Source organism: Corythoichthys intestinalis, chromosome 13 (genome assembly GCF_030265065.1).
Source record: "Corythoichthys intestinalis isolate RoL2023-P3 chromosome 13, ASM3026506v1, whole genome shotgun sequence".
In the NCBI taxonomy this organism is placed as follows: Eukaryota; Metazoa; Chordata; class Actinopteri; order Syngnathiformes; family Syngnathidae; genus Corythoichthys; species Corythoichthys intestinalis.
Window position 1 is genome coordinate 26,201,088 of NC_080407.1, and position 16,424 is coordinate 26,217,511.

The 16,424-nt window shown below is 39.0% G+C and overlaps 1 protein-coding gene across 1 annotated transcript; it reads right to left on the reverse strand.

Moving 5' to 3' along the window:
* Nucleotides 1-799: 799 nt before the first annotated feature.
* On the reverse strand, nucleotides 800-16,052 carry LOC130928543 (gastrula zinc finger protein XlCGF26.1-like). The gene is made up of 2 exons (XM_057855235.1): nucleotides 15,673-16,052; nucleotides 800-3,575 (listed from the first exon to the last, which is right to left on the reverse strand). Exons 1-2 carry the CDS (start codon nucleotides 15,797-15,799, stop codon nucleotides 2,086-2,088), a joined length of 1,617 nt encoding a protein of 538 aa, XP_057711218.1. The 5' UTR covers nucleotides 15,800-16,052; the 3' UTR covers nucleotides 800-2,085.
* Between the last annotated feature and the right edge of the window lie 372 nt (nucleotides 16,053-16,424).

Below are 16,424 nucleotides of genomic sequence, written 5' to 3' on the forward strand. Positions count from 1 at the left end.
GTTCATCTTGCATCTTATGTATATGGTTAAAGCATTCATTCATTAAAAAAAAATAAATGTGTTCGTTGGCTATCACTGAGTAGCATTTGCGATAGCTACATAAAAATAGCAAATAAATCACCCCAAAGAACGGTCAGAAATGTAAGACAACCAGATGATATAATATATAAGAAGGACAGGGCATATGGTGGTAAATGATAGCTTGTTGAAACAGGAGAATGTCATTGTCAGTGGCGTAAGGCTACCTATGGATCAGGTCGGCTCTTTATCCCGTCTTTTTTGGCCCTCAAGCCATCGCTTTAACTCAACATTTGTATGTTCTTCCACAGCTTTCCCAGTGAATTTGGAACCAAGGACATCATTTTCAGGCATAATTGTTAGGTTTAGCTCTGTAAACATCTCGTACACTATTTACATGCATCTAGCATGAGGGACAAATGCATGTTTGACCCCCCCGTAGCAACAGTTGCTAACGTCATGAATATTATTGAGCAAAGGTGACGTGTTACGTGCGGTATAATATTATGATGAAGATGAACATCCAATGTTCTTAAGTAGTTAAAATGGAGGTTTTACATTTATGAAATGTGTGTGTGTGTGGGGGGGGGGGTAAGGAGATGGAGGTTTGGGTTACTGCTGGTTCTGTTTTATTTTGAAAATCATTGAAAAAAATAAAATGTTGAATGAAAATTTGTGTTATATGAAAAACTGTGCCAAAAGCAGTTTTATCTGCATTTCAGTGGTTTTCCAAGGTTTGAGCCCCCCCCCCCCCCCCCAAAAAAAAAAATTCTAGCCAATTTCACCCCTGCTACTACTTTGCTACAATTTGTGTCGTGATAAGGAACAGATACACTGTGTATGTGCTATGAAATGACAATGAAATAAGTAATATTCTTCTACCTGATCTATGTCCTGGAGAGGACTGTGGAGATTCCAGTGTGGTCATAGACCGAAATCACAGAGCCAGAATGGAGCGCCAACTCTGGAGAGGAGCACTGCCTGGATGTGTGAGACATGCAATGTGGGCCTGTGTTTCCAGCCAGAGAGGTTCTACCAAGGCCTCTGAGGAATCAAAGACTAGAAAATGTATATAGTTTTTATTTTATGGCCTGTTTTGCACTTTGAGAGGAAAAGTTTTAATAATTTTTATATTGTAGTTTATATATAAATATATAATGTATTATAAAATATATATTATACACAGTATATATCTATACACTCTTTTGCACTGTTGGTCTCCTGTATATAACCTGTTTTGACCATAATATGTAAAAAGGACAAAAACGCCTTTTTTTTGTTGAATTATCAAATATGAAACTATTCAGTCTCGTTTTTTTCTGTTGAATGTTTATCCTAACAAGTTGAATAAATATCACACTTAAAAACGTTTCTTTGAGCACGTTTGATTCTCAATGGGACGTCAATATTACAAATGTTTTTTTTTTTTTAATATTTTGATTTTTTTTTTTTGTCTTTTCGGGTCCAAAATGTTGATTATAATTCGTTGAAGAAAACAACAGTTTGGACATGAAAGTTATGGTGTCCTAAAAAAGGGAACCAATCTGACAATTGTGATTTTTTTCTTCTTTGAAACATAAAGGCAACATCAAAGGTATGCAGATTTCAGGGAAAAAGGCTTAGGTGTTAAACGGTTAAACTATAAAAAGCAAAATAGAGAAAAACATTTAAAAAACGACGTAAATGCACATGTCAATGCCATGTTGCATACATTGACTGTTTTTCTCGTTCTTTAGCACAGCGTGGGTTGCCGTTGCTCGAAATTGACCGCTTGTCGGGCAACTTGTGCAGCCTCGTGTGCCACACAAAAGCAGCAGCCAGATCTGCCGCGTCGGTACCAGCGATACTTCGGGTATTGCAGAAAAGGCAGTACCATCACATTTTCTGAATCTTATAAGCAACTTGGTGACGAAGTATCGGTTTTAGTTACAACCGCAGTTTTGAAATATAATATTATAATTAGGCTAGTTCTAAACAATCCTCCACAGGATTTGAGGAAGCTCTACAGAATACAATCGTCCTGTGTGCACAATCTCATGAAGGCAGCGTGGATGACAGGCAGAAGCTTCACTGGCCACTGCTTCTCACACCAACACACACGTGACTCTTAATCCGATCCTTGTGTTCAAATCCTTGACCACAAACTGAGCAGGAAAAAGGTTTTTCTCCGGTGTGGGTTCTTGTGTGTCCTTTTAAGGTACTCTTATGACTGAATCCTTGACCACAAACTGAGCAGACAAAAGGCTTTTCTCCGGTGTGGGTTCTTGTGTGTCCTTTTAAGTTGGTCTTTTGCCTAAATTTTTGGCCACAAACTGAGCAGACAAAAGGCTTTTCTCCGGTGTGGGTTCTTGTGTGTCCTTTTAAGGTACTCTTATGACTGAATCCTTGACCACAAACTGAGCAGACAAAAGGTTTTTCTCCGGTGTGGGTTCTTGTGTGTCCTTTTAAGGTACTCTTATGACTGAATCCTTGACCACAAACTGAGCAGACAAAAGGCTTTTCTCCGGTGTGGGTTCTTGTGTGTCCTTTTAAGTTGGTCTTTTGCCTAAATTTTTGGCCACAAACTGAGCAGGAAAAGGGTTTTTCTCCGGTGTGGGTTCTTGTGTGTGAGTTTAATGTTTCTTTCTGAGCAAATCTTTTACCACAAACTGAGCAGGAAAAAGGTTTTTCGCCAGTGTGGGTTCTTGTGTGTGAGTTTAATGTTTCTTTCTGAGCAAATCTTTTACCACAAACTGAGCAGGAAAAAGGTTTTTCTCCGGTGTGGGTTCTTGTGTGTGAGTTTAATGTTTCTTTCTGAGCAAATCTTTTACCACAAACTGAGCAGGAAAAAGGTTTTTCTCCGGTGTGGGTTCTTGTGTGTGAGTTTAATGTTTCTTTCTGAGCAAATCTTTTACCACAAACTGAGCAGGAAAAAGGTTTTTCACCAGTGTGGGATCTAGTGTGACTTATTAAGACGTCCTTGCGACTGAATTTTTGACCACAATCTAAGCATGCAAAAGGTTTTTCTCCAGTGTGAGTTCTTGAGTGTGTTTTTAAGTATTGTTTTGAAGTGAATCCTTGACCACAAACTGAGCAGGAAAACGGTTTTTCTCCAGTGTGGGTTCTTGAGTGTCTTTTTAAGGTACTCTTCTGAGTGAATTTTTGACCACAAACTAAGCAGACAAAAGGTTTTTCACCAGTGTGGCTCCTCATATGCATACGACAAGTATAGTTATTAGCAAAGGTTTTCCCACACTGAGAGCATTTGCAGAGTTTGGCATCACGGTGAGATTTCTTCTGACAACGATCTTTGTAAGGTGAGTGTGATGTGGCACAGTTTCTATCTGATGGTGCGATGAAAATGTGTGCTTGCGATCCATCTGTTGAGCTGCTGCTTGGAGGCCCCATCCCTCTGCTGGTCTCACTCGGATCATCCTCACTACTCAAGGGCTCACCAGTTGACATGGTGATATCGTCCTCCTCTTTAACGTATGGCAGCTCTACCTCCTCCTTTTTTATTGGAAGTTGTACTTCACTCTTTAGCAGTTGAGCGTCAGGACCAAGATATTTGCTGAAACCTGCAAGACACAAGAAGACACATGATATACTTTAAAGACCGTCTATGCATCTGGTAGGCCGTGAGTGTAGATTGGCTGAGAGTGTATATAGGCGCGCGTACCAGATGCATTCTGGCCAATCATTCCCATGACAACGATGCACCGATTGGCTGTTAGTTATCGTGCATTAACACGACCTGATCCTTCAGGTGCAAGCAGTGGCAATTTCATTTATTTATTTTTAATATTTATTTTATTCATTGTTTAAAAAAAAATTGCAGGTGCAATTTTAATAATGACTTGAGGATTCTTTTCACCAAATACTTTACCTGTACTTGAGTACATTTTTTAGATGACTACTTTTACTTTTGTCGTATTATTTCGAACGCTACTTAACTCGTTTTTAATCTACCTTCCTCTGCTGAAAAGGAAGTGACTTAATGTGCCTTAATGTACGCAGGCTCCTGGCTAAATACCCTACCCACCGACGTCACAAAACCACGTGCTCGCTGTATGGTTCCACCCACTTGTCCGTCATTTTGTCTCTGTATTAGCATTGGTTTCAATTGATCGAGGAATTTAAAATACATTTCATGGAAGACCCGGTGCTTTCTGATGCCGTAAACTCACTGGATGTGTTGCATAAAAGGCGTTATGTGGAAAAGCTTTGTTCTATACAGTCGCCAGATCCATATTTGATGCCCAAATCGATGTTTTTCGACCCACTCGCTTCGCCCTGTCTGCGACATCTGCTACGCTGATATTTACAATTATCTTGTCCACACAAAATCAGCCTATTCTCACGAAAATTTGAAAAACTTCAATAGCTTGGAGGCTTATAAATACTTTGTTGCTGGTTGGGTGATACAGGTCCTCGTCCATGAAAATTCGGCAGGAATCTATCTTGTGCTTGGAAAGGTGAGTTACGAAATTTTCAATTCAAAATCTTTTGTTATTGCTAACATCCACTGTCAAGTCTAATGTATTTCATGTCGTTTGTCAATGGAGTTAAGGCTTTTAATGTTTATATGGTTTAGCGATAGCACTCTCACTACATACATACGTGTATGTTGTCGGCGATTAGCCTAGCAATGATCTTAATTGTGGTTGTCAGCCCAAAACCCTCTAAGTATATCTTAAATGCATCTTACCGGATATAAAATGACTACTACATAGTCTGTGGTGATTTTTTGGTGCCCAGTTTTCACGTCAAATTGCAGCCGTCCATTTCGCTCTCCACTTTGGATCCCTCGGAATACGGTAAAACTTCAAGTCTCTCCTTCCATCTTCTCTGTTAGTGCAACCAACAGCCACACACGCCTCCACCATTTTGATTATTAATGTTAAGGAGCAGAAAAACACGCCGTAAATAGGAGGAATGTACGTCGCCGTAACAGGGAAACATGATGTGTTGACGGACAAGTGGGCGGCACCAGTCAGGAGGAAGGAGTTGTGACGTCACGTGGGTAGGGTCTATAAGCTTTGAGTAGCTTCTTAAGGAGACCGGACTCACACATGAGCCTAGCTCAGCATTAGGAGATGATGTACACTTTGTGAATATGAATGTGTGTGTGAATAAATTGAAATTAATAGTATTACATTACCACAACAATAATAGTCCTTCTGTTAACTGACCCATTTCAAGGAGTAGGGGGAAATTCTAATATCCATGTAAAGAGTAACTAGTTTCAGTGAGAAGGTGAATATTTTTTTGTTGTTATCTGTGAACTACATTTCCACATAAACGAACATCAAGGTACCATTTAGCTTAGCAAGGAGAGGTAAGAGTCATTTTTCGAGTGTCCCGGAGTATGCGAAACATGGGAAGAAAAGCGGATTTATCAAGGTTTGGTCAGCCATGATTGGGTATCTGTCCGCCGAAACAGCCTGCTAGCACAGATATAAGCCGGCCCTTCTGCTATTGGATGCGTTGTTGACATTAGCGCGGCGGCGCTTTGAAAATAGAGCAAAGCTCTATTATGGGCCCCGAAACTAGCTGCTCCGTCCAAGACGGCCGTCTACCGCTCACTCTCGCTGACGGAAAGAGAGGAGCAGGTATTGGCTTATCTACTTAATGGTGGCAACAATAATAAAGAAAAAAAATAACAAAATAACAGCGAGCTGCCGCGATATGCGACTCCTATCTCGCCCATTCTCCCAACTCGCTTGCCCCTACGTCACACCTCCCTAGTCTTAAAGGGGGCGCGCTTTGTTATGGACTAGGTATGTGCCGGTTAACGATTTCATGCGATGTGAAAACGTCGCGGTTCCAAAACTCCTAAAATTTTCAGTCATACCCTTGTACGGTATTCGCCATTTTTCATGTGCCAAAAATGCAGCCAAATTGGCTTGGTGCGACAGCGCTCACCCTTTCCCCTGTTGCTGTGTGTGAAAGTGACGCTATTCTGCTAAACAGCCAGCGAACCCAAAAACTAACACTCCAAACATAAGGCGTACTTTTCTTCAATTTATTGAGCTCTCATATCGTTGTAAGTGAAATATACTAAATGAATACATTGAAAACAATTGTATTTTCCAACGTATGAGTCGGTTCAACAGGTTAGCACCATGAAAAAGTTTGCCAAAAACAAAACACACATTTTCCTTTCAAATTCAATATACAAACAAACTAAAACTTTACAAAGACGAATGTTAGCCTAGGCTTAGCTGGGAGAGCAACTTCATCGAGGTTTTAAGTCTCACAGCTGCCGAGTGAGAAAAAAGCTTGAATGAAGGGGAGAAAAAGCATCGCGTCAAAGATAGCTAATTGGGAAAGATGATCTTGCCTTAAGCACAAATCCACGTTCGCTGGACGAGGAGAGGTCTCACTCCCAATGTTTTTTTTTCCGATGAAACCTTTCCACAACAATATTTACATTTTAACTAATACGTTTTCATAACTTATGAATTATTTATGTTCTTTTTAACACAATGACATGACATCATGTAGAGTTGACACAGAGGCTGAAAATGGCGAAACTTCACTTGAGCGCCCCCCCCCCCCAAAAAAGTCATGCAGTATATATATTTTTAATTTTATTTAGAAGTGTTTTTACTTTTTTATTGCAATTATTTTGTTCTTGCTCTAATCTTGAGCAACTTCAGCTGTGGCTGTGGGTATAGTCAATAAGTTCTGTTTTTTTTATTTTTTTTATATGTTTTTTTTGGTTAAATTATGTATTTATTTTAACATTATATTCATGTTCCAATTTGCAAATATGTTCTGAAAAATTAAAAACATCCTGTTCAATGGAAAAAAGTTTTTTTTAAACCCATACGTCTCAAAATAACACATTTTGGAGCTATAATTGCAATACTGTGATATCGCAGTATATTTGTTCATGGTTATTGTACCGGCACATGTCTATTACGGACATTACAATACACAATGAATACAGGCACGAAAATGGTTCAGGGGTTATGTGAGAAGGGTGTGGAGGAAATACCGTATTGGCCCAAATATAAGACGGCCCTGATTATTAAACGATCTTTTTCAAGACTCAAGTTTGAAAAAAGACTTTTTGAACACCAAATTAATTTTTATACAGAAAATAATTACAGTACATCCGAAACAAATTATAACAATATATTTGAGAGAAAAAGCATGTTATTTTGCCTCATTCAAATCTTAATATCTGAACATTTAAATATGTAAACTAAAGTGCAATCACATTCGTAAATGAATGGCTTCTGGTTTTTGAAATGTAAATAAACCAATCTATTGTGATAAAACAACAAAATTGTAATAACTTTACTAACCATGAAAGTGAAGTCTAACTGTAACTGTAGTCTTGAAACAAATCTGATAAAGGAAAAACATTGCAATAAAAAATTGCAATCTGGTTAAACTTGAGAGAAGCCGAGATCTGTCATGACAGAACATCGCTCCAATGATATCTGGCGCCATCTAGTGTCGTGAATGGGGAGAGTAGCTTAGATCTGTCATGACAGAACATCGCTTCAATATATCGTGCCATCTAGTGTCGTGAAAGGGTAAATGTCTAGATCGCGAATATAAGACGATCCCCTCTTTTTCATTATTATTTCAATGCAAAAAAACACCGTCTTATATCCGGGCCAATACGGTATGTTCCGGTACACCGTACAACTAGGGCTGTCCCAAACGACTAATTTTGAACCGATTAGTCAGCCGACTATTTTTACGATTACATAATTGACTAAGCTAATAACCCCCCCCCCCTTTTTTTAAATTAATTTAGTAATGAAATTTTTGATGACGCTTATTAATTCACAAAAATATTTTGGAACACTTAAATTCTTTATTAAAGTACAAATAAACATGTAAATAACAACAACAATAGATCACAAATAAACAATGAGGTCAAACGCTGATAGCATTACCTACTGCGAAAGAATGGAATGTAAACAGATTCAGAACACTGACTTCGCCTTTCCAACATGATTCAAAACAATTCTTAAAAAATATCTAGCATTATTAATATAGGATACTACTACAGTGGCCTCTACATACGAAGTTAATTCGTTCCGAGACCTTGTTTGTAAGTTGAAATGGTCGTATGTCGAGCAGGAATTTCCCATAAGAATACATTATAATTCCATTAATTCGTTCCACAGCACGAAAACCTACACTAAATCTTAAAATATACACATACATTGAATCATAGAGGCTAATGCCATGACTTTCACTCACAACACAGTAATTGTTTGTTCCCAAATATTTGTAAATCACACATATTACATTTTGGGCATATATGTAACAAAAATGGCTGTAATTTCAAACCCTGAAAAATACTACTAGTTACTTGAATGAAAGTAATATCGGGGTCAGGCTGATTTGCCTAACACACACACTCACACAAACATACATCCAAAAATGATTCATAACATACATACAGTATAGGCCAAAAGTTTGGACATAACCAAAAGTCCCAAACCCATTGCAATAAATTCCATCAATTAACCCTGAATAGGCATACCTGTGAAGTCAAAAACCATTCTAGGTGACTCCTTCTTGAACCTCATCAATAGAATGGTAAGAGTGTGCAAAAAAAACTCATCAGAGCAAAGGTTGTCCACTTTGAAGATACTAGAATATTATACGTTTTTAATTATTTCACTTTTTTTGCAAAGTACATAATCCCACACGTCTTCATTCATAGTTTTGGTAACTTCAGTGAGAATTTACAATGTAAATAGTCATGAAAATACAGAAAACGCACCAATGAGAAGTTGCGTCCAAACTTTTGGCCTGTTCTGTACATGTTAGTGTAGAGGTGTGTGTGTGTGTGGGGGTATGCTATATATAATAATCATCTTGGCTTTCTCTATTTTCTAATCATTACTCTCCTACTCCTACTTTTATGTAGAGGTCTCTCTCCCCCGTCACCCTCTTTGCTCCTCTGCTCTGACTGCTCCAGGTCAATAAAGGTGGTGGAGTGATTATTATTGCTATTATTAGTGGAGGAGTGCAAAATTTCCGATTCTTAGAGTATTCGCAATTCGGCCGTGGAAGTTTGGAGAACGATTCACAAATATCCAAACTTCGATTATTGAAATATGTCAAGTAAAACGGAACTAAAACACAGTCGGCGTGGTCTTCGGGACGCAATAAGGAACGGACCGAGAGTAAACAGCATGCTTGTCGTTACTCGGGCAATGAAATTGCTCAACTCACGGCTCTGGCGCAACTCATGCCGGTAGATAAAAAAAACAATAATACCTGACTATTGCCGACAGCCGTTACAAACTGCGTCCACATAGTGATATGGTAGATATCACATGTAGAAAGAGCTATATGCGAAATGACAGACTCTGCGGCATTAGCAGCACGTGTATACAAAACTAGATGCGAAATGACAGACTCGCCAGCATTCGAAATCAGCCGCCATCTTAAAGCAGTAGACTTCCCTGGAAGGCTGTTGTACAAAACCTTCCGAGCTAACCTAATTAACTTTTTATCTAAAATACTCCTAAATTAGGCTTGAGCGTTTACGTCACAGAATGGGGGATCACGTGAGATTTGACAACAACGCAGCCATACTGGAAGCAGGTCTGGCTCGCGGGACATTAAACTTAAACTTGCCAGTTCGATACAGAGGCAAACTCGTTATTAACCCCTTAATGCCTGAATTTTTTTCCAATAATAAAAAAAATAATTGGGGTGTGTTTTTACTTTCAAATAGATGCTAAATTAAATTGAAAGTGTTAATTTGAATAAAGCCCATAAAATAGTCATACATTTAGGTATGATGCCGATTAGCGACAACAGGCAATAAAGGAAAACAAATGGCAAAAAAGGCACATACCCATCTCAGGTCTGAACACACTTTTATCGCAACATCTTTTTTCACTGCTTGTGAAATTCTGAAAAACAATTATTGTTTTTGTTTAAACACAGATGTACATCACATTTTTAATCAGACTAGAAGACATATGATGTAGATAAATAAATAAAAGATGATTTTTATCATAACAGACAGGGCACTGGCAAATGTGCTGGCAACAATCACCCCTCTATTGTCAAACCATTTGACTGCTCTTATGCAGACATTGTCCACAAGAGCCTCTTGCTCTTCAAATGTCCCTCTTCGCTTCTTCTTCATCTATGAGTCTGCACTGAAACAGCACCCACGCAGGCGATTGTGCTGCACGGTCCCAAGTGCAGGTATGCCCTTTTTTGCAAGAGCAACAAACAGATCTACAGATGAGAACCAGTTATCAAAGAACAGCAGGATGAATGACTTGTGCAAGCTTGAGCACAATGTTACCACTGGCTCCTATGTCTGGTTGGCCTGGTACCGGATCTATTTTCCCTGTGAATATGTCAAATGAGTGCACCAGACCTCTTATGTCGCACAGTACAAAAATCTTGTATCCCAATTTGTATGGCTTTTTTTTGGATATATTGCTTTAGGCTCGATCTGCCCTTGATGTAGCTCTTGAAGGTCTTGCAGGTGCAGCACTGGTGGTTGGAGGTGGATGAGGCGGATCATCATCATCTTCCTCACTGCTGCTAATGTCCACTGTAGAGTCATTACTGCTGCTTTCATCACCTGGTGCAGAAAATAATAAATCACTTTAGGAAACACCAAACATTTTTATCTTTTCAGTGTGTTCACGTAGTTACATCCATAGATGTCAAACAAGCTCAAACTTGACACAAAATCACCTTCACTTGCTTTATTAGGATTGTACTCCTCATCGCTGCCCTCACTCTCACTGAGAGCACTCTCAACAGGAGGTGGTTTGGCCCGGTGTGCTAGCTTTGCGTAAAAAGCTGCTGCATTCATTTGTTATTCTGCAGAAAAATAAGGTAAAGAAATTACTGTTATAATTTCAAAACAAAATGTGTTGAAAACCATCAACATACATACATTTGCTTCTGTTTGGTAGTTATCAGCTCATGCTGTGTTCATTTTTCATTATATAGAAATAAGAAAAATAAATCAATAGCAATGACATTGTTTATGCAACACGTTATGTTTATTATGTCTACAGATGACAACAAGTGTGGCAATGTCTGAATAAAACGTGTCTAAAAGTGGAACGACATGGAGGCACCCGTGTGCACCGTTGCATATAAAGGATGCGTTCATTTATTTGTTCTACAGAAAAATAGTAACCACAAATGCCCTTTTTTATGCAACACATTACTTTTGTAATGTTTACAGATGATAACGAGAGTGATAGTTTATAGATAAAACGCGTGCGAGTGTTGCAAACCTTCGACAAACAACGCATTTACGTTTGCGGGGTGGCGGGGGAGGGGGGAGGTGCTTTTCCGATGATGCCGGCTGTAGCGATAGCGCTACAAACCAAAATCGTCATAGAGCTTCAAAAATACTCATCATAGAAACTCTATCTCATCGTGTTAGCAACACAAGTACACAATAAGACGGTACATATTTTTTTATTTTAGCTGACTTACCTTGAATTGAATGAATTAGTCAAGTTGGTGCGCAGGACTTCGACGTGGCTTTCATCTTGAATATCACGGTCCGGAAAAGGAAGCGGTGTTGTCTCTGGTCGGACACGACTGAAACTAATGCTTGAAAAAGGTTCCTAGGCATGTGTTTGACATTAATGTACCGGCAGTGAACAAAGGCAGACGATATTTTGGCCGCTTTCAAAGCGGGAACGGTATGATGCCGAATCGCGACATTCGGCGTTAAGGGGTTAAGGCGAAGGACAGATATGTAATCAAACAATGATGTGAACAATGTTGACCCTTACGAGCAAGCCGAAGACAAATTGAGTAAAGATGTCGACAGGCTTCCACCATTACACGAAATGGACATTCTGCTGTATTTAGTGTAAATTACTACACTCATCAGCGATTCCGAAATTACAAAACGCTACAAAGCTACGAACAATTTTGCTGCAAATTATTTGCCATACTCTCACATCAACATATTAAAGCTTTTTCATTTAGAAACAACAGGAATTATGTCTTATGAAGCATTTCTGAACACAATGCACATGTATGCAAGCTAGTTGTATGGCTGTAGCTATAGTTGACAACCGGCCGACTTAGGGCATGAAGTTACTGAAATTTGCGTAGACAAATGAAATTAACTTACCGGAGTGGAAGTGCATAGTGCATAGAGCTAGAGCTGAAACGAATACTCGAGCAACTCTAGTTTAAAAACTGATCCGAGTAATTTTATTCACCACGAGTAATCGTTTATTTTGACAGCTCTAAGCATCACGTTTTGCTCGGACTACTTTTAATGCGGGACAACGCGCTGGTGTCACGTGCGTAGAGGAAGAAGCAAAAAAAAAAAAAAAAAAAAAAAAAAAAACTTACTGCAATCGACAGCTGCTACAAACGACGCCGACGTTGCTAAATACAAGCCCGCACGATGCTACGTTGGTAGGTAGCATCTGATGATTCTCATAGAGATCACATGTATGTTGACCTAGATGCGAAATGACAGACTCGGCCGTGTCTGGGCAGCGTTAGTAAACAGCCGCCATCTTAAAGCAGTAGAGCGCTAAGCGCTAATAAATAAAGATTAACGTTACTGTCACTAGCTCAAGTAACGTTAGCCCTGCGGAGGGCTAGGTTTCTATTAATTATGACCACTGTCGATGCGTGGCTAACGTGTCTTACATACAGGCTTTAACATAACATAGCATTGTGGAGTGATAAGGGTGTAAAATAAAAACTCAATAATGCTAACTATCAATTTTAGCTCAGTAGTCATTGCTGGATAAAACACCAAGTAACACTGGTCCCTAATGTGCTCCAATACAGCCTGTATCATACATTTATTTTGTACACTGCAAAAACTCAAAATCCTATCAGGACTTACAGTTTAGACTAACTTAAAACTTAACTAGAACTTAAAAATGGCTTGACACAAATAAAACACGTGGGGAAAAAATCCTAACTTTTAAGTGATGTATGTTATCAAGCGTAACGGCATTTTTAGGTGTGTGTATATATATATATATATATATATATATATATATATATATATATACACATATATATATATATATATATATATACATATATATATTTTTAATAAGATCTAAAGGTTTTTTGAGTGAAAGCAGTGAATTAGTCTTTTTTTTAAAATTCTAGTTACATCTGAGATGCAATCGTTGGCTGTTTTCAACAATATACATCGAAAATAAAGACATTGATTGACTGAAAATGGTTCAAGATTAGATGAAATGTCGTTTTCTCATGCATATTTATAATTGCCCTTCACCTAAAAATATATTTGTTTTATCCGATTACTCGATTAATCCAGAGAATTTTCAGTCGATTACTCGATTACTAAAATATTCGATAGCTGCAGCCCTAAATGACATATGTCCGATTTAGGTGTCATAAAATATCGTTCGGAAGGTGCGACAGTAAAGGTGAAGTCGACAGTTTTTACAATTATGGAGTAATTTTGCCATGTCGTCCTGAATAAGTGGATTTTTATTATTTCATATTCCATTTAGCACAAGACTGTTATTTGTCATGACCATGCCATTTATGTAGCAATTGGGGAAAATACTTGGATAAAAAGAATACCCTGTAAAAATATTGAAGAGACAGAAACAATGACATTTTGCAGTTCTCTTCGTCGCGTTTTCCTCGTTGTGAAAAGTTCCCCCTCGACGGGCTGACTGGTCCTTCTTAAGACATTTATTTAGCTATTGGGGAAAATACTTGGGTAAAAAGAATATCCTGTAAAAATATTGGAGTAGAGAGACTGAAACAATGACATTTTGCGGCTCTCTTCGTCGCGTTTTCCTCGTTCTGAATAATTCCCCCTCAATGGGCTGAATAGTAAAACCGATGAGCCCAGTCCCCCGCTGACGTCATCCACCTGTTGGGGATGCTCGTGCCCTATTACGGTAGGCGTGGCTAACTGGCAGATTAAAAAACGAATTTCTCGTCATCTGCGCTTTGCTAAATTGTTGTATATAGTCGAATCGTCTCAAAATATGGTTCTAATTCACATAATAATGCTATTTAAGACTTTTTTTCTCCTGTCGTATGCTCTTTAAGACCAACATAAGCGAAATTTTGTTTGAGGTACTGTTTTTTTTAATGCATTCATAATTTAGTTTATAGGTATATTTTGCCGTTTTTTGTGGGAGTATATGTCTGAACCATTTGTTAAGAGCATTGTTAAAAAAAAAAGTTAGCATTTTATAGCATTTAAGCTAGCTGATTTTTGCTATGTAAGTTAGCCAATTGTTCTTTTGTTGTACATAGATCCTTTTTTTAAAAATATCATTTTGAGGCTCAGCTCAGGTATTTTCATTTTTCATGTTCCTTATCTGATTACTCAATTATTCAAACTAACTAGTTCATCGATTAATCGACTACTAAAATAATCGATAGCTGCAGCCCAACATAGAGCAAACTCTGTGTGTAACTGTACAATCAAACGTTATGTCCTTTCTTCTGATCGAGGCCCCCCATGCCATTCTTCGACATTTGGTAAGTTCAGATATGAGCTTTCCCTCGCCTTTTCTCCATGTAGTGATCCGGAAGCTCAATGGGGTTCCGTCAAACTGTACATTCTCCTTTCTGTCCGATCGGTTGTTGCAATTCTTTACCGCACAATAATTTCCAACCATTTTAAAGAGCGACCTGCATCGAAATGCCTCACTGTTTATGTTTCCCGGGGTTCTGACACCGAACTTCCTGCTTCCAAAATGGCGATAGGGGCGGATACCTTGCGAGTGCCACGTCATACGCACGAGCCTAATCAGCAAAATCTTGACATGAATCTATCTTTAAAACAGTTTTAAAACGTTCACACGTCAAAAGTCGACAGAAGGGAAATTACGGAATAAAGGGAGCAATTTTAACAACTTTAACGGTTGATTCACAAAATTAAATTGATTGAATGTAGTTTAAAGCTGCTGATACAGAATGGGGACTTGAGTATTTATTGTTTTGAACTGTTAACTTGATACTGAAATAGTCGTTTATGCAAGCCTAAGAGGCTTTTGTACAATTTTTGTAACTAATGTACGAAACATTAAAATCAGCTAATGGCTTGGGGGGGGGGGGGGGGGGGCATCAATAATCGATTTATCATCGAATCATAGCCTCTGAATTGTAATTGAATGCCCAAAGATTCCCACCTCTAATTTTTAGTGTATTGTAATGACTATCCACTGATGATAATCATATGTGAAACACAGCTGATTTTCCAGAAGGAAGTCCCCCACCACAAAGATGGTGGTAACAAGAGTGCACACTTAAAACTCTGCTAGGACTTTCACAGTAAATTTCAAGTTAACTAGCAGCGTTATTTTAGAGCTGGGATGACCGCAAAACAAAGATAAAAGACGTGCGCAGAGACCGACTGCGGTGGGGCTTATATGATTATTGATTTAAATTAATATTCTGACATCTTTATAGTGAATATGTTAGCATTTTTTGTAACGTTACTTTTTAGGAGAATTAGGTTGGCTTAAGAATATTTTAGCCCCCCTAAAACACCCCTTAAGACGCCACTGGGATCAATAAATGATTTTCTTTATGATTCAAAACGATAGAAGTCCAATGCAATAAACAGGGAGGCCTGGCCTTGAATGCTCATCTTTCATTTCAGAATCAACACCATGAGGACGGAAAAACAAAGAATAGTATTTCCCGAATCGGTGAACCAACCTGCTAGTCTGCGAAGAACAACTTTTACTTGCATTTTGCAAGCAGTCGAGAGTTGTTGTCGTCGCTGAGCTTTTGCGCCACAAGGTTCCGCCTCGAACTTTGCGGCTGGCGTCCTTCTTGCAGGCATTTTGCACACTTAAGGAGGCTCCAACTTGACGTTCAAGCGTCGAACCACGTTGTTCTTTGTTCGCAAGCTAAGCTAAGCTAACTAGGCTCCGTGCGAAGCTTCAATGATGATGGACGGACCAAATCTTAAGAATTGGTTTCAGTCAATTAATTCTGGACCTCCTGCCTCGCGAACTTTGTGAGTTAACTTCGCACAAAAAGCAACTTGTTGCTGGGCACGTTCTTCTTAGCACGGGAAACTGAGCGCGTGTGGCGACCAGATGGCGGCGCGCATGTACAGATAAATGTCGACGTGGCTCGTTCCGTGAGTAGCTCCGCTACTGCGCATGCGCCACTCACATCCAGTCGGTAATCGGGTTGCGAGACGCCTACTTAAAGTGCCTGTGACACGAAAAAGCATGTTTATTTCATAATACACGCGGTATTTTATGCCCCTGAATGATATGGACCGCTTGGATGTGCATGGAAGCGATCGCTATTTTTATTTAGTTTTTTTAATCCCGCGCCATGAAAATGAGTGACTTCCGGCTTCTGTCTTGCATTGAGGAGGAGGGCGCTGTGACGTGTACGGTAGAAGACGTCCTCTTCACGCTACAGTGTACTGTTGTGTATGAGGACGAAGGATT